This window comes from Gymnoscopelus microlampas (genome assembly GCF_963454915.1).
Source record: "Gymnoscopelus microlampas genome assembly, chromosome: 16".
NCBI classification, from domain to species: Eukaryota; Metazoa; Chordata; class Actinopteri; order Myctophiformes; family Myctophidae; genus Gymnoscopelus; species Gymnoscopelus microlampas.
In genome coordinates, this window is record NC_139953.1 from 46163924 (window position 1) to 46187478 (window position 23555).

The following is a 23555-nucleotide window of genomic DNA, read 5'->3' on the forward strand; positions in this document are numbered from 1 at the left end:
TCTTTTTGGTCCTTTCAATGTGAGGTTTGCTCTCACCACTTAGCACACGGAAAATAACACGTCTTGCGTCTAGTGCTGATCTTAATAGAGCCGCATGTCACAGAAAACATTGTTACAGCAGACTATGTCACACAAAACATTGTCGAGAGCTTGTAGATCTGCTAACAATCTGGGAAAAATCCACATTTTTGGAATGTTTGTTGCATTTTAACAACAGAAATCTTGTATGGGGGTGTCCTGGCACACAACATTTTCAGATGGGGGTCCGTGGCCAAATAAATTACAAATTCATTTTGGGATTTCCTTGACATAGAACCACTGTCGTACAGGACACGGCCACACGGTGGAGCTGTTGGCTATCAATAACACAAGACACCCTGTAGCATCATGGCCTGGTATGAACAGACCTAAGGCACTGTGATATAGACCAATTATTTGTTTACCAACATTGAGACTGGACGCACAGGTGACTGTTTCATGTAATCAATTCCCTACAGATCCCTAAACCTGTTGTTTTGGGGTGCGCTGGTTTCAGTTCATTCAACCCCCTCAAGGACGGGTGTTTTTTAATGTTAAAAATGGAGTTTGAAGTTACAATGGGTTTGTATAGGAAGGGCGCGTGTCTGATAAAATGAATATCAAATGCTGAATAAAGCAACTTAAAAACTGTCTTTGGGGCTCACAAAAGCCAGAATAGACGATAAAATGACCCAAACGTGTTTTGAAAGTGAAATATCCCTTTAATGCGGTCCACGGGTCAATAATGAAATACTGATATATTATTGATTTCAGCTGTTCCAAACATGATACAAGTGGTCAAATGCATATTCATTTGGGGTCCTTGACGCGTTATTATGATTCCCACACCGCGTCGTGGCAAACCCGCTGAGCGGGCAATGTGATTGGTCAGTAGTCGCTGTGATTGACAGTTCTCGTTTTTGCTACTATGCCTATACCTAACCTTAACCCTAACCCTAACCTCAGTAAAACTATGCCTAAACCTAACCCTAACCCTAACCCTAACCTCAGTAAGACTATGCCTAAACCTAACCCTAACCCTAACCCTAACCTCAGTAAAACTATGCCTGCCGGGTAGCCAATCAGACACGTTAGGCGGGTCTAAATCCAGGACGCGGCGTGGGATTCATAATAACGCGTCCTGGACACAAAAAGGTTTGAGAACCACTGTCATACAGGACACGGCCACACAGTGGAGCTGTTGCCTAACCATCAAAGCCTGGTATGACCAAAAAACAGTAGCATCTTCCTTCATGTAAGTCCAGTGTTTCTCAAACATTTTATGTCAAGGACCCCCAAATTGATTGATTGATTGACTGATGACTGATTGACTGATAGATAGATAGATAGATAGATAGATAGATAGATAGATAGATAGATAGATAGATAGATAGATAATTCAGAGACTTAAAAACAAACTGCATTGCAGAACCAATGCAAATACTTTAGGTTTCTTAGTGACGGAGATCTCTGATCATCTGGCTACACAAGACCTACAAACAACAACACTATCTAACTCCCTTCTCACTCTGCCTCTACCCAGTGTTAAGGTTGTACCGCTCACTTATTAATAAAACAAAACAAGATAATACTTAACTAGCCTAACTAAGAGGGCCACTATATTTCCACACTCACTCCAGAGGGCCACATTGCATAATATACTGTCTCTCCGTCTTTTAACTTTTTTTCACCATTCTATGTCACACAAAAGTAGCAAAAATAGCCGATCTACAAGCTCAAGCTTGTAGATCTGCTATGTTTTAATTGGAATCCAGATTTTCTTTTGCACAATCTACCAGCTTTTTTATAATGTATAACCGCCATTAATAGTGGAGTTGTGTGGTCCACACTGTGAGCTCCAGGGGTCCCTGGGAGAGGAGAGCTCACAGGCAGTCGGTACAGACGTCAGGGACGTGCACAGATAGACTCTAGGTGGTGCTAGAGCAACCTGCCCTTTGCCCTCTTGACCAGAAGTGCCCTTTTGAACAAAGGGCACAGCAGGGGTCTTCAACAGGGGGTCCGGGACCCCTAGGGGGTCCTCAGAGCTACTACAGGGGGTCCGCCAAATCTTTATGTGATATGATTTTTCTTTTTTACCATAACCACTCGAAACCTAGCATCCCATTTCTGAGGAGAACTTTAGCCAAAAATAGCAGATCTACAAGCCCACAACGCCTCGTGCTTTGTGGGCTTGTAGATCGGCTATTTTTTGGCAAAGAGGTATAGGTGTAGAGGGAAAAAAGAGCAGACCAAGTAAACAAAAAAAAGCATAATTTACTTCAGCACCTGCCCCTCAAAATGTCTGTGCACGCCACTGCGTGTGGCGGTTGGCACTGAAGTTTCTCTGTAAACGATCACCTATTCACCTATACCGTGAAGAAAAGGAAAATTGTGTCTCATTACATGAAATGAGCAAAATATGTTTGCTCAGTATTGATTAATTTGATTTACAACAGCTATCGTTTAACACATGTCGGACTCCATCGTTGTATGTGTAGTGTATGCATCTATGTTCTGTTGCGGTCAGTGGCGTGCACAGACATTTTGAGGGGCAGGTGCTCAAGTAAATTATACTTTTTTTGTTTACTTATAGTCTGCTCTTTTTTCCCTCTACACCTATACCTCTTTGCCAAAAATAGCCGATCTATACAAGTAGATCGGCTATTTTTGGCTAAAGTTCTCCTCAGAAAAGGGATGCTAGGTTTCGAGTGGTTATGGTAAAAAGAAAAATCGTATCACATAAAGATTTGGCGGACCCCCTGTAGTAGCTCTGAGGACCCCCTAGGGGTCCCGGACCCCCTGTTGAAGACCCTGCTGTAAACTGGGAAAAAAACAACTTTTTTAAAAACATTTTCAAAATGGCACTTCTGGTCAAGAGGGCAAAGGGCAGGTGCAGTACGAATAAATGAAATAAACGTTACATATCTGCCGGCTGTAGCTCGGGGTCGCTCAAATCTCAAAGTTGCTGCTCATTGGCATGAACTTGAAATTGTTTTAAGGTTTTTTTGGGGGTTTTTTGGTCGCCAATAGGAGGAATCGGAGGAACCGTATCCAACAATGAGGAACAGGAATCGGTTCCATCACATTTTTGTAAGTGTTTCCGGAACCTTTTTTGTTTTTATCACACTGTCAGTGGTTCTCAAACTTTGAAATTTCAAGGACCCCCATGACTCTGACAGTGTACAAATGGAACTAAATTAACCTGTAAGGGTCTATTTGGTTCCATTGTACACACTCAGAGTTGCACAGTCCTGTAAGTGATCCCCACAAATAACACAGAGGGTGTATATATATATATATATATATATATATATATATATATATATATATATATATATACTTGGTCATTGTAGCCACTGGAAAATGAATGACTGCAGGTCACTTTACCACTTCGCTTTTGGTGTGAATGCAGCGTAACGGCAATTTGTGCTGACCTCTGTCTGAAACAATATTGTTTATGTCTTTTTATGTTTGGCAAATGGCTGTTACTCATCAAACAGTGCATACTCACTTGTGCACATTTTAGAATGCTGGAATGCACCCATCTTTTGACTGTTTTTGACTGAGTCCAGCTTTTCCTTGCTGACATCCCCTACAGGAAGCACACAATCAGGCACGTGCACACATAGACATGAAAGGGGGCTCGAGTCCCTGCCTGTTTACCCGTCTGTAAAAAAAAGTGCCCTCTCCAGACCATGATTGCAGCATTTATTATGGTGAAAAAGAACGCAAATGCCCTCTCCATGCCCTACCCGAAGGCAGCATTCAAGCCCAAGAGAATTGCCCCTTTCTTACTCTCCTGAACTGATTATGCCTAATTGATCGCTGTGTCGCGCACAGAATTATAGCCGATCTACAAGCTCACAGCGTGTCGCGCTGCGACGCGTTATGAGCTTGTAGATCGGCTATTTCCGGTACGTGATACCGCACGCAACTAAGTATATGCCCAATCGAAACCTAACCTTGCCGGGCGCACGCGCGCCCCTCCGTCCCACCGTCCCCCACCTGCACATGGGTCGGTGAGCATTTCGTCTGCTCGTCCCAGTCAACCTCCGCCAGCACATCCTAAATGGTGCGTATGTTGACCTAGCCGAGCTCATCCAGCCATCAATCACAGACCCCCTCCGCAACAGAGAGATCACTATTTTCCTGGTCCTCACTAGAGAAATGGTTGTTTTGTGGTTAAGAAAGATATTTGGAGGGGGCACGGTGGGCGCAGTCGGTAGCGCTGTCGCCTCTCGACAGGGAGGCGACAGCGAGATAGTTATGCCTGATTCATACTTAATTGTGTCGTACACCGAAACACGTTGTGAGCTTGTAGATCTGCTTTTTTTCGCTTTAAGAAAAACAGTATTAATGGGATGATGGCAGCCAGTGACACATGCACTGAGGAATGTGAATGAGGTCACAGCAAGTTCAAAATGAAACATGGGAATGCTGGAACATTTCACTGATATTGACTATGATAATGGAGCCCTGCCTGGTTAAGACTTAAGAGTCACAACAAAGTTATGTGGAAACTGGATACTTGAGATGTTGAGATGACACGCACGATTATAAACTTAGGGAATGCCCTTTACTGACGGTACAGAAATGATGCCAAAAGGTACAGAGAGGTTCATAGTTTAATGTATCTGCCCAAGACCAGGAGTAAACAATCACAGTATTTCGCTACACCAACAGCAGAACAATGGGTTAGTGTAAAACATGTGCGTAAAACAAGTTGTGTTACAGGAAATGCCACAGTGAGGAGCTGGGACTTTGATTTGATTTGGAAACCCAAAAAGCAACAGTAGCATTGTCCACATGTAGGCTATACATACACACACACACACACACACGTGCGCGCGCACACACCCACAAAATAGTTTGTCGTTGGATAACAAAAACTTCGTTTTTAGTTTTTTGCTACCATATGGCAAATTGGCTGATGGCAAAGCACACTCGCCATTTAATGGAAAATTCGACCCAGTTCATTAATAACTTTTAAGCCTCAGAGTCTCTCAGAAAATAACACCTAAATTGTTGAACGTGAGTGTTGGATGTATTTTGATTGCAATCGGTGTGTTTGTATTGTGAATCTACCCGACATAGTGAATACATATCTGCACCGGCAGATAAGAGTACCTTTAAGCTGGTCTTGGCGCAAAGCACAATCTGTGCGTAACATAAGAGTGCTCCCTGATTTTGACTTAATACATGTTTAAGAGATGCCCTATAGCCTAAACCATTAAAAAACTCAATATATACCACTTTATAAATCATTTCCAAATGATTTCCTACACATTATATTATTTAATGTGGAACAAAATCCAGTATAAATAATGTTTTAATGTGTTTTAAATAATGTTTAAATGATTCTTAAATGTTCTACGTTATTATACGTTATTTCATAATCATTAACCAATGTATATAAATAGTTTGTCTATGATTAGTTCTTTATCTACAAATAGCTTATATATATATTAGACATTGATCCCAAGCCCACTCTAAATCTATACAACTCTGTGACCTATAACACTTTTAACAGCCTAAATCTAGAAGCCATGATTTGACCTTTTTCCTAAACAATGGGCAGTGGTAGCAAATTCCAATTGACTGCTCCACTGTACCTAAAAGAACATTTATCCATATTCGTTCTGCACTTGAGAAGGCACAGCTCTGCAATGCTGGCTCCTGGTATTATGGTATTATTATGCATGCACGTCATGCACATCACCACCTCTACTCAGGGGTGATTGTAGATGTTAAGGACCACATTGAGATGGAGTTGGACAAACCTAGCTTCCAGGGGGTGCCAACCCAGTGTTCTTTAACCATGTGCTCTCTGGAGACTATCCCTAGTCTAATTGGTATAAGTTTGTTTTGGGAGACCTGCAGTTTCTCCTTTACAACTTTGGTCAGACCACCATACCAGTAACACCGGGCGGAGTTACCTATTATCATTGTCCCTAAACAGTCTTGGAAGGTGGTTTTTCAAATTCACCGTAACAAAGATAGAATGTGAATGATTTGTACCATAGTGGCCTTTGCTGCAATCTCATGGATTAAAGTTGACATGACATGGCTTTATTAGATTAAAGAGTATTAGAATTGGTCAAAATGTAGAAATGGAATACACGAAATAAGCAATTTATTCAACTGCTTGGGTGTACAGTATGTAGAACAGCAAGAACATAGGATTAGACAGAGCAATACCTAAACAATACAGTACGTGATAGGAAACATCATTGGTGTGGATTACTCCTTTCACACTGCTTGAAAAATAAGATTGGGATAGTTTATGTTCAGTCATGAGCATTTTTGCAACCTGTCATGAAAGGACAAATTATTTAGTGTTTTATATTGCGTATCGTTGCTATCCGGCAGAAACCAGCAAACTCCATTTTTCCGCTTTTGCATTTTTTCCATAAATCAGTGCTATGAACACGTCTGTGTATTGATTAAAACAATATTGAACCAATGAAAAGTATTAAAAAGCACTTCTGAGAAAACCAGCTAACTCCATTGGATCCTCAAACTTTCTGCTAAACCAGCTTACTCCACCAAAGGGGGGTGGAGTTAGCTGGTTTTGCCGACTCCAGGCTCCACCCCCTTTTGACCTCCAACCTCATTGTGAGCTTGGAGGTCCATTCAGCTGTTCTTATCAATGATGAACAAAACCTCCTAACTCCACTTTTTGTTTTGTTTTTGTCATTTCCTGAAAAATGAACATTTTGGAGTTAGCTGGTTCCTGCCGGACAGCAGAGATATGTTCTTTTTAAACCTGAAAGACTCATTCTTGCTGGACTTGTGTAATGCTTGCTCAAAGATCACCAGCGTCAACATATACATGCCATCTGGGCTGAAGTATCTCAGTCTGACCTGAGGAAGAATGGGCACCTTGATGTTAAATTGGCACAATAAAAAAACACTTTTGACAATCTTGACATCAAATCAAATATAATTTAATAATACTGATCAAGGCTCTATGGTTGAACTGGAAACTAACAAAAACAGTAGATGTACTATCATACAGATCAAAGTGCATTTAGTAAAAAGCTAATTTAAAGGAAACTTGGATTAACCCTTCCATTGTGTTAGGGTCATTGTTGACCCGTTTTCAAGTTTAAATAGGTAATAAGTACCCTTTACATTTCCTTTATTGGAACAAGGCTTCATGATATCCTCAGAAACAGCTATTTTAACGCAACAAAATTAATTACCACCATTTTTGTTCATTCTGATGGTCTCTATAAAAAAAAGTTACATCTGTGGTGTTAAGGGTTAAATTTGACCTGGCAGAGAAGTGTGGCTCAATTCCCCCCAAATTGTCAATATTCAATGTTTACATGTTTGAGCGTGAGAGAGACTTGTCCTCAATTAGCATTTGCTATTAGGAGTAAAATAAAGTTTGAGTTTATGAAAAATAAATGACTTTTTACCTTCTATGGTATACGGGTCAATTTTGTGAGTGAATTTTTTTTTTTTTATAATTGAAAACGAGATACGTTGAAAGATGAAACTCTAACCCTAACCCAAAATAATATTTTTAAAAGGGTTTACATGGATATGAATGCATAACAAGTCAGCTATGAGGTGGGAGAAAATTAAATCACGGGTCAAATTTGACCCGCTAACACCAAAAGCGTATGCAGGTTTTTAACACGATGCAAAGGTAAAAGAACAGAGGATGTGCACGAGAGAGACAAATGTGAGCATCTCCAGTAGAGGTTGCCGAGGCCGGCGGTCTTGCAGGCTTTCAGCATGAGAGCAAAGAGCTGGATCTGCTTCGGGGGCAGGAGACGCACATGCTGTGGCGATAAGAGAAGACAAGAGTCAGTAATGGTGAAAACACTCCAGGATAACTGGAATGGAAGATTGAGTGTGTGTATGTACAGTGTGTTGCATGTGGTGTAGGCTTGGGTATAGGCTCTATGCACAGCAGCCATATTGGAAAGAAATTGGGCCTCTTCTTACTTCCTTCGCAGGTGTTACCAATGATACTAATGAAGGCTCTGTTCCATTCTGGTCAGGGTGCTGATAACGTGCATGTTGGCTCACTAGAAACACTCCATTTTGGTTCCCAAATGGCCCCTTATGGTGGGTGCTGAGAGTGTACAAATGGAACGAAATGGACCCGTGAGGGTCCATTTGGTTCACAATTTGATTCACAGGTGTTACCAATAATTAGTATTATTGGTAACACCTGTGAAGGAATTAAGGAAGGGGCCCAATTCATTCCCAATATGGCTGCTGTGCATAGAGCCTATTGAACTCCATACTATTAATGGTACCGACCAAATTACAACCGAGTAACAATCTGTGCAAGGCACCTTGACTTGTGTAATTTGTACTGACAGTATGTCAGTACAACGTTGTCAGTACCAGTTTGATAGCATAGTTTGTTGATTACTTTTGCAGTAATGATGCAGTGATGCAGTAATGGTCTTTTTTTTATTTATTTTTTTAGGTATTCAAAAGGTCTTAAAAGTCCTTAAGAGGGAATCGTTAAGGAACTAGAATCAAATTCCTAACGGATCCCAACCCTAGTCGCCAAGCCACGGCAAACCTCCAGGTATGGTCATTGTAGCCACTGGAAATGAATGACTGCAGGTCACTTTGCCGCTTCGCTTTTGGTGTGAATGCAGCGTAACAGCAATTTGTGCTGACCTTTGTCTGAAACAATGTTGTTTATGTCTTTTTATGTTTGGCAAATGGCTGTTACTCATGAAACAGTGTATACTCACTTGTGCACATTTCAGAATGCTGGAACGCACCCATCTTTTCACTGTTTTTGACTGAGTCCAGCTCTTCCTTGCTGACATCCCCTACAGGAAACACACAATGAATCAGGCACGTGCACACATAGACATGAAAGGGGGCTCGAGTCCCTGAGCTATTTAGAACATCAACAAGTGACTATTTCTGCCACAATTTGAACATTTGGTTCATTCTGGCAATATATCTACACAACATATTGGTATGATTTGTATTGAACTTGACAGATCTGACTCTTGTTATTTCCTATTTATTTTCAAATGATTTACATCAGGAAGCAAGTGTTGAACCCCTTTCAAGTGTAGCCTTCAGTTGGTTTGCTCCAGCAGTCTGCATGTAACTACTGCAGAACTTTGACAGAGTAGCATACGTGGAGACCGTGAAAGGCTGCAGCAGAATAGTGATCTGGTGAAGGGTTCTGGAGGTGCAGTGGAGCTCACCAAGAATCCCTCAGCATTCAAGAAGTGGATGATCGCAGGGCCCGAACAAGCACGACTCCTAATACCGTTGGAGCAGGAGTATAGAAAAAGCTAATGAATAACATGAAGAAGCATTGTTTACACAAAAGACATTCAAAGAGTAAGCATTAGTGCTGGTACACACCATCAGTTGGCTGGGCAATCTGTTCCTAGACGATACCCACGAGCATGAAATGTGATTGACCAGTCAGCTGGTTAACACAGTCTGCACTGTGGAATCAATGGACAGAGATCAGTACAACAAGTACCTTAAGACTGACCAGGGACCGCTGACAGTCCATTCATGAGCCCATCAAATAGAACTCACTGCCTCTCTTCAGATGCTCAACACCCAAGACCAAGTAGGCAGGGCAGATCTCAATGTTGAAGGATGATGTGGTGGCACTCTTCTCCTGATAATATTTAGCCATGCAACACAGAGAGGGCGGCATGAGCACCTTCTTTAAGTATGAAAACCATTGTCTGGTAAATAAGTCAGAAGAGGCAAGGGATACGACGGAAGGTGGCCGTGAAAGAACAAGCTGCCGGAGGATTGGTCTGATTTCTTGCGTGACCCTGTGAACAAACGGGAGCTCTTTACTTTATTCTCCGGGAAGTTTTCATGAACTGCTTGGCCAGAGGGCAAGCTGGTCTTCATTACATCTGGCATCACAGTGGTCGGCACAGACACCAGCCACTCCATGTAACCATGAAGAAGCTGACACCAGGATACAAATTCACCTGCTTGATGCCCTGGAGCATTGTGTGTGTGTGTGTGTGTGTGTGTGTGTGTGTGTGTGTGTGTGTGTGTGTGTGTGTGTGTGTGTGTGTGTGTGTGTGTGTGTGTGTGTGTGTGTGTGTGTGTGTGTGTGTGTGTGTGTGTGCGCGTGCACATGTGCTGAGCCAGCCTGTGTGTGTGGGTGCATGTCTTTAAGTTGCACATGTGTTGCACTGCCTCCTTGTAGTGTTTAATTAGTGTAACTGGTTGCATCTTTGTGATTAGTATTTTTACTCATTTTAAGTACTTTTACTCAATGTATTATTACTGACTTTGATTACTTTTTACCTACTGTAGTTACCTTTTTAGTCACTTTAGTTATTTTTAGGTACTTAAAGCACTTTTACTCAAATTGTAGATAGGTCTTTTTAGCTGTGTGTGTGTGTGTGTGTGTGTGTGTGTGTGTGTGTGTGTGTGTGTGTGTGTGTGTGTGTGTGTGTGTGTGTGTATGTGTGTATATATATATGTGTACATGCTTTGCGCGCGTGTGCTGAGCCAACCTGTGTGTGTGCATGTCTTTAAGTGCCGCATGTGTTGCACTCCTGTTTAATTAGTGTAAATGGTTGCATCTTTGTGTTGCAATCAGCTGCAGCTGTTGAGGCCGTGCTCATACATACAGACAAACACACTCGGTGGGTGGCACCAGTGGCCAAAATTCCACATGCATATAGTCATAGGGCTGTGATGCTCAGCTGACGCGCACATTATTATTATTATTATTATTACCATACTATTTATATCATTTCCTCCTTGTCATGATTCACACGTTTCACTTGGTTCCTGGTGATTGTGTCCAGATCAAGAGGTCTGAACGTTCCTTCCTTTTCATGTCACTTGTTATCGTTGGCTTTCAGTATGCTGGTTATTTCCATCCACACGGAATATGCCTGCCCAGTGGCGTGAACCCGATGCAGATTATATCAGATGCACAGCAGCCATGTTGTCACGCCCATTGTAAATATTTACGCACTATGGAGATTCTCTGTAAGGAATACCTTTTGCTATTGAATTTCAACACACATGTGTCTTGTTTGGCACAACATTATATTCTCACAAGCCATGTCAGTTTATAATACATGATAACTGACAATACAATAATTTTATCATGGAAGGATCAAGCCTATTTTATACTGTGTGAGCCAATCCATGGCTCATGGCTCTGTTATAGGTACTATTGGAGCCAGGAGCCACGGCTTGACTCATTTTTGACCTGGCAAACACTGCCCAGGTGCCCTTCACTACCAGGGGCCACTGGAGGATGCTTTTATAAGTTATTAATATGTATGCCGGTTAATGCTCAAATAAGCTCCTCAGTTCAACGGCCCTGCTATATGGCTGGGGTGCAATACGTTAGTCCGACAGACCATTCCTCCGACAGCGCATGCCTCCAACGTTTACTATACTAACCCTATACCTAACCCGAACCCTAACCCTAACCGCACGCGGATGCCACATAGTCGGAGAAATGGGATGTCGGACTTACGTATGCCTCCCATATGGCTGCCTGGATTTTTAGATTTAGATTTTTCGCATGCAAATAAATATCATATAAACATTGCATGTGATAGACAGTTAGTAAATCACATATGATAACAGGTGATTTCTTGTCCCACTCATGCCCTTGTTACAACTCGAGTATAGTGTGTTTGCGTGCCCACCCGTTCTATTCTAGGTAGTGTAGATTAGGGGCCCCAAAAAATCTAAAAGGACATGGATTTTTGTCAAATCCGTGTTGTTGTGTATGTGGAACAGCAGTCAGTCCTACCTGATATGAAATAGTTCACTTGCTGGCACATGCCACCGGATACAGGATACGGGGACGCAGGTAGGATGGTGACTCTTAATATGTGCACCCCAAGGACATGAGCAACCCTCGAACGGAAGTCATATCTGGAAAAAAAAAAGAAACCAATGACCTTGTGACCTTTGATCGCTATCACTGAGCTTAAAGGGCAAGACCACTTTGGTAGAGGTTTGGGTTGTGTAGTTACCTTGCCATGATGTAACTACAAAGGTGGACAAGAAATAAAAAATAATTGCTCCATTGATTAGAAATCGGTCATTCTAAATATGCTCCTCATTGACTTACATTGTACGGTAAAACAGCTCTCAAAGTCACTCTTTTAGCACATAAACAAACACAAAGTTGATTAAGATAATATGGAACATCACCAAACCCAGTACTGTTTGTTTTTTTTAATAAAAAATGTAACTTCTTGTTGATTTCGCTGTTTTTATTAGGAAGAAAACCCGGAATGGATCTGGATCCGGATCTTCAAATAGTAAAATCAACAGGAAGTTGACATTTTTATTAAAAAAAACAAACAGTACTGGGTTTGGTGATGTTCTATATTGTCTGAATCATCTTTGTTTGTGTTCGTTTATGTGCTAAAAGAGTGACTTTGAGAGCTGTTTTACCGTACAATGTGAGTCAATGAGGAGCATATTTTGAATTATCAATTTATAATCGATGGAGTAATTATTTTTTATTTCTTGTCCACCTTTGTAGTTACATCATGGCAAGGTAACTACACAACCCAAACCTCTACCAAAGTGGTCTTGCCCTTTAAACTAAGGCATTCTAAACCATTAAAGTCATACCATATCAGCCTGACCAGACTAATTTAGTCCTCCCCCACACTGCTGTTGTATCCTACTGACTCGCCTGCCAGCAGTGGTGGAAAAAGTACTCAAATGTTTTACTTAAGTAAAAGTATCAATAGTGCAATGTAGAGGTACTCTGTTACAAGTAAAAGTCCAGAATTCAAAATTCACTCGAGTAAAAGTACAAACGTATTGCCATCAAAATGTACTTAAAGTACCAAAAGTAAAAGTACTAAAGTGTTTGAAAATAGCAGATCTACAAGCTCACAACGTGATGCATCGCGGCGCGTTGTGAGCTTGTAGATCGGCTATTTTCAAATAGCCTGTGTATACAATAGGGCTGAAGTGGTTGATGTATGTTTCATAATATCATAATTTATACTTGAAAAGTAACTAGTAACTAAAGTTTTCAAATAATTGTAGTGGAGTAAAAGTACAATATTTGCCTCTGGCGATGTAGTGGAGTAGAAGTACTGCCAATGAGGAGCCCCCACCAGGAGGACATAGAGCCTTCACCCTACTCCTCCCGCCTTACACTCCCCGCTGACGGGTGTCGCCCCCAGCCTGTAGGAGTACGTGCAGTGACAAATATCACCCTCCTCCCCGTCCGGCTTCCCTACCCCGAACACGGGCCAATAGTGTTCTCATAGACGTCCGACAAAGCCAGATGAACCACGGTGGATTCGAACCCACAACCTCTGCGGTGGTGGGAAGGCACCACCCGAGCAACCTGTCATTTTGTATTTTAATGCAAAATGACAAAAAAATACGAAGAATGCCAGTATGGTCACGGTCAAGTGCAGTGGCGTGCACAGACATTTTGAGGGGCAGGTGCTCAAGTAAATTATACTTTTTTTTGTTTACTTGGTCTGCTCTTTTTTCCCTCTACACCTATACCTCTTTGCCAAAAATAGCCGATCTCGCTGCGAGGCGTTGTGGGCTTGTAGATCGGCTATTTTTGGCTAAAGTTCTCCTCAGAAAAGGGATGCTAGGTTTCGAGTGGTTATGGTAAAAAGAAAAATCATATCACATAAAGATTTGGCGGACCCCCTGTAGTAATTCCGAGGACCCCCTACGGGTCCCGGACCCCCTGTTGAAGACCCCTGCTGTGCCCTTTTTTCAAAAGGGCACTTCTGGTCAAGAGGGCAAAGGGCAGGTGCTCTAGCACCACCTAGAGTCTATCTGTGCACGTCCCTGGTCAAGTGTCCTTCAGTACCTGACGTAAAAATAGTACCGCGCTATGAGCTTGTAGATCTGCTAAAAAAAAAATATTGTGGAAAATGTTTGCATTTTCCACAATAAAATATTAGGTACTGGAATGCATATTAAAAAGTACATTAAAATAATTATAAATACATCTCTGTGGGTATCAGGTTCCATTCCTCAGTTGCTTGAGTGAAGAATGTTTAATCCAAGTGTTATTATACTGTCCAAATACTGAGACAAACTGTAGTTTTCTTGTTCTATCATTTCCTATACCTTTCAATCTGCCTTTGACCGGTACTGTAAAATACACCAGTTATACTGCAAATGAGTGATGGTGATGACCATTGGTTCAAGTCCCTTTATCTACACTATCCATTATGAGGACCATATCAGCAAAGTTCTTGTTTATGAGCAATGGAACACATGGAAAATATTCTGCAAAAAATATACTTGCAAATCTTTGAATATATATATATTTTTAAAGCAAGCATTTGTAACTTAAATCTTTGCTTCTGGGGGTCCCTGGAACAAAACTTTAAGATGGGGGTCGGTGGCCAAATACATAATATTTTGGGGGTCCTTGACATGAAAAAGTTTGAGAACCAGTAAAAAAACAAACTGTTAGGATTTAGAAGACATTTGTAGAATTGGTCTCAGGTTGTAATGGATTAAGGACACTTCGGTGAGTGCTGGTATGGTGCTGCTTTTATGAACTAATACTTGTGACAGCGTTGTGCTTGCATTCTGATGTCCATTTTGACGTACTGACCTATAATTAATATAGTAGGATGTTTGAACTAACCTGTTGAAGTCTTCAACCATAGGGAAAATCTGTATTGCAGAAGGAGATTCTGGCAGGATATCAGCACACGCCAAGATGTCCCCATCGTCCCCATTTATCAGAAGCATGGCCCTGTGCATAACTAAAAATGCATAACAACACTTATTAAATCACAACAAACCTTTTATTTGTGATAAAATTGATCTGCATTTTGGGGGGGGGGGGGGGGGTAGGATACAAGTTGTTTTGAAGTTGTAGCACAGAGAAATTTCTAAATTATTATAATTCTTTTTAGCTTGTTGAAATTGAAATAAGTGTCCAATGAGAGATTACTTTTGGCCCATGGCCCAGAAGCCAGTTTAAATGTTGACCCTTAAGCCCGATATACTTTATCATACATATGACGGTGCTGCATGGCAAAAATATACAATTCATAAGCCTACAGCGTGTTGCATTGGCGACACATTGGTCCGTTCTGTAAGTACAACAGAGCATGAATTGGGCTTTATCCCTCCATGGCGTGGAGCGCCAACAGCGTCGTACCTGTGAAGTCCCCAGTCAGCGGGATGTTCACGTCGTTGTACAGTTGTCTCTCTGTCAGGCTGACGTGGCCCTGTCTGCTGGTCAGGTCCCCCACCATGCATGCCATCTGGGTGTCACGAGAACAGCTGGAGCTCTTAGGAGCAGAATAGAAGGGACAAAGTGAATTCACTTCCCTCACACCGTGACGATAGTTAGGGAGTAGGTAGGGAGTAGTACCCACAACGCGTCGTGAGTACGCTTGTAGATCGGCTATTTTCAAATAGCCGATGTATATGTGGCTCAAGTTTTTAAACTGAATTTGATGCAACGTTAACGCATTTTACTGGGGGACCCCCTGGAACCCCCACTTTGAGAACTAATGCTGTAGAGATGGACAATTATGACTTATGTGGATTATGAACATTTGATATGCGACATTATCACCGGAACAATAAATGCAACCGATATTGTGGTGTAGAATTGCAAGGTACTATAACAAAAGCAGGAACAGAGGCTGTCACAAGCGTCATGGAACCACTTGTACCTGGTTTGAGAATATTTTACATTTACAACCGCTACATCTACATAAACGTTCAGATTTCAAATATAAAGTGCTTACCCCCAAGCCACTGATGTAACAAGTTAAAGCGGCCCGGTCTAAGTACCCGTATCTTCCGTATTGTTCATTAAAAAGCAATTTAATCCGGCCTGGCCCCCTCAGTTTCAAATTGTGCCCCCTCAGTTTATTTTGGAGGAAAAAAAATGAAATTTTATTTTTTTCTAATACATTTTTTATAAGAAATCGGTAAAATAAGGCAAAAATAAGAATTAAATAACATAAACCTATACCTAAACCTAACCCTAAACCCGAAATAAAGTAACAAAAAAACGCCCAAAAACGGCCACAATCCGCACAATTACGGGACGGGTCTGCCCCCCCCACGACTGGTGTGCCCCCCCACAATTTTCAACTGCCCCCTCAGTCATTTCATCCTGGCGCCGGGCCTGCCAGGAACAAGTGGTTCCATGACTGTCATGATATGACAGTCATGTTTCAGGGCTAGAACAGAGGCCAGAATAGAGTGCCGAGTCCTGACGTCACTCCCGCTACCCCTGTCATGGAAGTATTTTCTTCTATTGAAATATCCACAGAGAAATCTTGGATCGTGTCATAAGAACTTTGTTCCAAAAATAAACAAATGAGCCTGGATTTTGTCAGGTATGTGTACACATATTTGATACAGTTTGTTTCTGGCGAAAATGTAACTCATTTCGCCGGAAGTAACATTAGTGTTTTCTCACCGTCAGTTGATGCTTCATATCCATGAGAGTCAAACCGCCGGGATCATTTGTTTATTTTTGGAACACAGTTCTTATTTGACGCGATATTAAACACGTCTATGGGAATTCAGAATGGGGGAAAAAAAAACACGACCCGGGTAGGATGCGTAAATTACGTCAGACTTCGGTGCTCTATAGAAAAATAATCAGGGACGTGCACAGATAGACTCTAGGTGGTGCTAGAGCTCCTGCCCTTTGCCCTCTTGACCAGAAGTGCCCTTTTGAAAAAAAGAAAAAAAGTTTACAGCAGGGGTCTACAACAGGGGGTCCGAGACCCCTAGGGGGTCCTCAGAGTTACTACAGGGGGTCCGCCAAATGTGATATGATTTTTCTTTTTACCATAACCACTCGAAACCTAGCATCCCTTTTCTGAGGAGAACTTTAGCCAAAAATAGCCGATCTACAAGCCCACAACGCCTCGCGCTGCGAGGCGTTGTGGGCTTGTAGATCGGCTATTTTTGGTATAGGTGTAGAGGGAAAAAAGAGCAGACCAAGTAAACAAAAAAAAGTATAATTTACTTGAGCACCTGCCCCTCAAAATGTCTGTGCACTGAAAATAATACTCTGTGACCCCAGGGGGATAGCGCCCTCTAGCGCCCCCAGCATAGATCAAATGATCTGCCCTCTGTTGGGTACAATACATGTATTAGAGCTGATTCATTCAGAGGAAAATAAGATGTAAAAGGGATAAGCTGTCCTTACCGCAGACATCATATTGAAAGGATTATAGGCTTCTCCTACAGTGTCGCACTGGCCGCTGTCGCCGATGCCACTCTCCATGATGGACCAAGAGACCAAGGTAATCTGCTGATGTTGTCAAAAAAGTACTCACATTTCTTAGTTAAGTAAAATAGAAATACTCTGTTACAAGTAAAAGTCGGGAATAAAAGATTTAGGCTACTTGAGTAAAAAGTGTCACTAAAATGTACTTAAAATACCAAAAGGATAAAGTACTCATTGTACGGAATGTCCCATTTCACAAGGTCTCAAAAGTATACATTTTATAAAAATCTTTTGAAAATAGCAGATCTACAAGCTCACAATGTGTCGCAACGCGACGCAAGCTCACAAGCTCACAATGTGTGAGCTCACAAGCTCACAATGTCTCGCATCGCGACGCATTGTGAGCTTGTAGATCGGCTATTTCCAAATGGCCAAAGCTTAAATGGGGCTGAAGTGGTTAATGTACATGTATAATAACAATCCAAATCTAACTTGTAACTAGTAACAAAAGTTTTCAAATAATTGTAGTGGAGTAAAAGTACAATATTTGCCTCTTGAGATGTAGTGGAGTAGAAGTAAAAGTACTGAAAACTGTCAATACTCCAGTAAAGTAAAAAATACCTCAACATTGTTAAGTATGGTACTTGAGTAAATTGACTTAGTTACTTTACACCACTGATGGAGCCTGTGTGTGTGTGTGTGTGTGTGTGTGTGTGTGTGTGTGTGTGTGTGTGTGTGCGTGTGTGTGCGTGTGTGCGCGGGTGGGTGGGTGCGTGCGCGCACATGTGTGTGTGGGTATTACTACTAGAAATTAGCGACCCGAACCTCTAGAGTTCGACACCTACGTGCCAACGCCGGTCGATAAGCCCCTTTTAAATTAGGATACTTGTGAAGACCACATGTCCCCAAAAGTATAATAGAATTTGAGAAATGAACATTAAGAGGACCATCTGGTCTTCACAAGAAAAATGGTTGTTTTATGGTTAAAAAAAATGATTTTGTTTCAGGTCAGGTTGGGGGATCAGGTTGGGGTTAGGATCAAGATTAGACATTTAGAGGTGAGGGTAAGGGGTTGGAATTAGAGTTAAACTAAATTAGAGTTAACCCAAAAAATTACTTATTATTACACACCCCATGAAAACATGAAATCATGGAGATTCTTTTTTGTTTTTGTCGCATTCCTAAGCCAATAATTTGATGACCGGCGGAAAGATGCTGATGTCTCCAGTAGGAGTCTCCATTGAGTCTCCTACCGGAGAGTCCGGCGGATATAAAAGTATTGGCTTAGGAATGTGACAAAAACAAAAAAATGCGAGGCAAATTGTCGCGCACATGAAGCTGAGTCAAAGCCAGCATGATGTGCAACGCCTAGTTACTGTAACTTACACTTAAAGGTAGCAGAAAAATAAACTAGCAAGGTGCGCTCTCTGTAGAAGGCATACGTATAACTGGGGACTGCCCATAAATCCGACATCCCATTACTCCGACTACGTGGCTTCCGCGTGCGGTTAAGGTTAGGTATAGGTTTAGTAACCGTCGGAACAATGCGCCGTCGGAACAATGACACGGCACCGTATATCTCCGCCATAATTTGGGCATGTCTGTGATGTCAGTCATCTATGACGAACCGTTGGTTCCAAAGGCCAGTGGTTCTCAAAAATGTTCATGTCAAGGACCCCCAAAATGATATGTATTTGGCCATGGACTCCCATCTGACAATGTGTTATGCCACGGACCCCCAGAAGAGAAGATTTGTGTAAAAGAATGATCAAATCATTCAAACCTTTCAACAACAAAAAAGTTCAAAAAATTCAACAATAGCAGATGTACAAGCTCACAGCGCGTCACTTCGTGCCGCCCTGTGAGCTTGTACATCTGCTATTTTTGTGTTTGTTATAGCCAACATAATAACATGGATAAAGTGGTAAAAAAAAAACGTTGAGAACCGCTGCCCAAGGCCACTTCCTTGGTTTGATAACAGTAACACACGATGCAGCTGTGTGCATGTGTGCTTACATTGTGTGCATGTCTGGCTGATGACCGAAGGTCCACTTCCACTGTGACATCACCGCGGCTCCCATCAGGAAACGACTGCTGAGACTGCAATCCACAATCAAAGTACACAGCATGAGAATCAGAGCAACTATAGTGACGTTAGAGCAAAATAAATGAGAATGACAACTCAAACAGAATTTTAGGTTATAGCAACATCAGTGAGAACTTCCGGGAACTCAAGCACGCATGCTGGTGGAGTTAAAAGTACAATATTTGTCTTCGGAATGAGTCAAAGTCTTACGTATCCAAAAATACAAATACCCGATTTCCTGCTCAAGTACAGTGTACGCAAGTAAATGTATTTGGTTACTGTCTACCACAAATCAGGGAAATTAATGAAGATGTGACTTCCGCTCTGGTGGCACAGTGGTAAAGTGCCTGCCAGTGCCCACCACCACGGAGGTTGTGGGTTTGAATCCACCGTGGTGCATCCGGCTTTGTCGAGCGTCTATCAATTCAATTCAATTCAATGTTATTAAAGTGTCAAATCACAACAAGTTGTCTCAAGACACTTTACATGTAGAGAAAAGAGACCCGACATCCCACCCTGAGCAAGCAATTTTGCGACAGTGGCAACGAAAAACTCCCGCTTAACTGGAAGAAACGTCAGGCAGACCCTAGGCTCTAGGGTGGCGGCCTTCTGCCTCGACCGTGTCGGGGGAAATGTCTATGCGAACACAATTCCCCCGTCCAGGGGAGGGAAGCCATGGCGGTGAGGGTGATATTGGTCATTGCACACACTCCTACGGGCCGGGGTGCGGCAGCAGTGACGACACAAAAATGTGTGTGGGGAGGAATCAATTGGCATAACGACTAAATTGAGGCGAAAAATGGAGTGAACAAATAATTGGCTACAAATGGAAAAAAAAACAACAACATATATATATATAATAAAAAAAAGGTAGATGTGACTTCATGGTTTGTGGTTCTTACCAGTTTCACCGTCCCAGACACTGAACCGTTGAACGCAGCCTTGGCAAACGCCCAGTGTCCATCTGCTGCATCGGTAGAATTCTGACGGACCACAGTGAGATTGGCACAAGCTATCCTTATATTTTTCGGCCCATGGATGTTCACCGACCGGCCAATCATAGAGGCCGATCCGGGCAACCAGGAAGTGCTATCGCTGAAGAAGTGTTTTCCCTCCACCCCGCCGATTACGTTGCCCAGGTTGATGGTGCTGTGTTTCAGGGCGAAGTCCCCCACGTCGCAGCTCAGTGGGTTGGAGGGACCACAGTGGAGAGGGTAGCTGACGTCTTCCGGGTCAATGGCGAAGGCGTTCCAGTGAAAATTTGTGGAGCCACAGCGTCCCGCATCGTCATCCCTCACTGTGCTGATGGGAGAGGCGTGAATATGCCACGGGTGGTTTTTGGTGACATTCGCGTCTGGTCTGCCGTAATTCAGATCCACGAAGACAGTCACATCAGATATAGGGTTGTTCTTCACCTGGGTGAATTGGATGTCACCGACCACCGGGCTCTGAAACTTGGCCCTTGCTACTATTGTCTCCCCAGGGTAATCAATACCGGCGCACGCAAACCTGGAACCATCGGGCATGTGGATCACCACTGATCGGCCCACAATGCTGTTCTGCCCAAAAAGCGGAAGGTGGAAGTCTCTAAAGACCATGTCCATTTCATTTGTGCCGTCCAGTAACATGTGCTTACCACTGAGGTCGCCAATTTCATACCTATCATGCGTCGACCCGGGCACCTTGGGGTATGTTGGACTCTTTCGATTTAATCCAAATGGATTCCAGCGATCGCCAAGGTGGTTGTTTGCACATGGGTTTTGAGGCGGCGCCCCCATTGACATGGGGAAGTCGTTGACATAGTATCGCGCTACTCTGCCCTGCAAGTTTGTCAAGTTGACGCTCAGCTCTGTCACCTCGAACGGTGAAGCCTGTCGGAAGCTGAAATAACCTTTGATCTCTCTCATATCCATCACTGCCCTCACCTCCTTGTTCTGTACTTCATAGATCTGAGCACACATGTACCTTGATTCCAATTGGTAGAGAAGGAAGACAGTGTTGGTATTGAAAGTAGTCAGGTCTAAACGGGACTTCAGATGTTGCAGAGGGTTTCCGGCGTCCAAGACACCCAAATGGGTCAACTCCGAGGGGTTTAGGCTTCCGAGGAGCTCGTCACAATCAGCAGCAGAGCTCACTGAGCCAAAGAGAGTGATGCTAGTCTGGGTGGCATTGACTTCACCGACCGTAGCCAGATTTGCCAGGACCCTGACATGGGTTGTGCCTGTGTTTAGCCTGATGTAGACATTACCAGCGACGAACTGGGTGAATCTGGCCTGAAGCGTCATGAATGTGCGACCGCTACCTACAACCGCGCAGACTTTGGCACCATTACAGGTTTCCAAGGTCAGTGAGAGGTCCTCCAAGTTTGACCTCTGCTTAAACAGACTGGACAAGTTGACCGTGGAACTTGATGCAGAAGGAGTGGTGAAGGTGAAGATGCTCGATCCGACATTAGCTTCGGAACAAGGCTCAGCAAAATGGCCATACATGACTGGGAATTCACTGAAGGACCAATTGAGAGACGCACAGGTTCCGGCACCAGCCACATTCACAGTGGCCATCTGGGAGGTGGAGTCCAACCTCACCTGCCCTGTGACTTCGCCCATGTTCAGATCAGCCTCAAACTGGGTGCAGGAGATAGAACCTGAACAAATAAAAATAAACCAGTGTTACTTTCTATTGTTACTGCTATTGCCTTCTTCAGCGGTTTGTAACACTGCAGACAAACCCCCCTTCTCACACACACGCACGCACGCACGCACGCACGCACACACGCACACACGCATAATAACCACAAAAATACACAGACACACATTGTTTTGCTGTAACCCTAACCCTATAACCTCACACTAACCTAGCGGTCGGTATAAGGGGGTGTCGGACCCCATTGAGGTAAACACTGTTGGGCTATATGTGTTTCCCTGAAAATAACTCTATCCATACATTCTCTATCTGACAACTATCTACTTTGCCTGCTATTCCAACCAACTATTTGAATAATCATCATTCTGAATGTTTTTGTTATTAACTCTGGACAAGTCTGCATAGATCTAAATCACATAGTTTTTGTTAATGTTTTTTAGCATGCGTTTTATCCTATACCTGTAACCTCAATTTGGTATCTAACTGTTGTTAGATGTCAAATGGAGTTTGACAAATATAACACCATCTGCCCAATATATTTCACCTCATGTGACACTACCTTAATTGTGCCAATGAAGTTGAACAAAACAAAACCACTAATGATTACTTACTATAGGTAGTAGGAGCATTAACCTGAAAGGCCAGCTAACATTGTGTCCCAGCCAAAATAGCTGATACAATAAAACCAACATTATTTGAAATTTCACACATTACTTTTTTTGTGATGGTAACACACACACACACACACACACACACACACACACACACACACACACACACACACACACACACACACACACACACACACACACACACACACACACACACACACACGCTTATAGATAGAAATGAAAATAGATAACAGTAAATAGGTAAAAAGTCCAATCTGGGAACCCTTTGGTTAAAAACAACCTGTCTTGTGAGATTTCAAATGGAATAAAACAAAACAAAACAAAACAAAACGGTAGTAAAAACAGTACAGGTCTGAAGTAAAGACAAATCAGAACACAAAAAATAATAATACATCTTAGTGGGAGATACACATCAAAATATGACATGTTTCATGGTTCTGCTTGCTTCTTTCAAAGCAAGTTAAAGAAGCTAAATATTGACTCATATTAGCAAAATATGGTAAGTAAAAGGCAACATACAACTTTCTCTACTATTCTCACATGCTGTGAACATTGTACAGCTTTAGAAAAAAAGAAAAAACTTACCAAGGAAAGCAGACACCAGGGCTAAGGCTGAAAGGCACATACTGGCAGAAGTGTCGAGAGAAGAACAAGAGTGAAAAACACATCGTGCGTGCAGATGTATTACTTTGTTTAAAGGGGGAGGGACAATTTGTAAAAATATTTTGTTTTGTAAAAAAAAAAAAAAGAATACATGCACAAGAGGTGTGTGCTCTCCCAGAGGGTGTATTCATCAGGAGCCAGTTGCAGGCTAAGTTCAAACTAAGTTCAAACGCCATTTAAGCTATAACTAGGCTAAGTTTGCTTAGTGTGAGGTGGTGCAACTGGCTCCAGGTGTGCAGCTGCAGCCGCCTTATGTGCCTTTGAGCAGCAGCGCAGTGCTCCGACATTAAACAGTAAACCCGAACCAAACCCGCACCCTAACCCTAACCGCACGCGGATG

At 42.5% G+C, this 23555-nt stretch overlaps 1 protein-coding gene across 1 annotated transcript; it reads right to left on the reverse strand.

The window, feature by feature from the left end:
* Positions 1-3503: 3503 nt before the first annotated feature.
* LOC311063035 (uncharacterized protein) lies at positions 3504-23214 on the reverse strand (the record flags this gene model as incomplete). Its single annotated transcript, XM_084082250.1, has 11 exons — positions 23138-23214; positions 20180-21921; positions 19208-19291; positions 17171-17272; positions 15149-15281; positions 14627-14747; positions 11780-11904; positions 8748-8828; positions 7699-7811; positions 6756-6882; positions 3504-3610 (listed from the first exon to the last, which is right to left on the reverse strand). Exons 1-11 carry the CDS (start codon positions 23175-23177, stop codon positions 3504-3506), a joined length of 2775 nt encoding a protein of 924 aa, XP_083938376.1. The 5' UTR covers positions 23178-23214.
* Between the last annotated feature and the right edge of the window lie 341 nt (positions 23215-23555).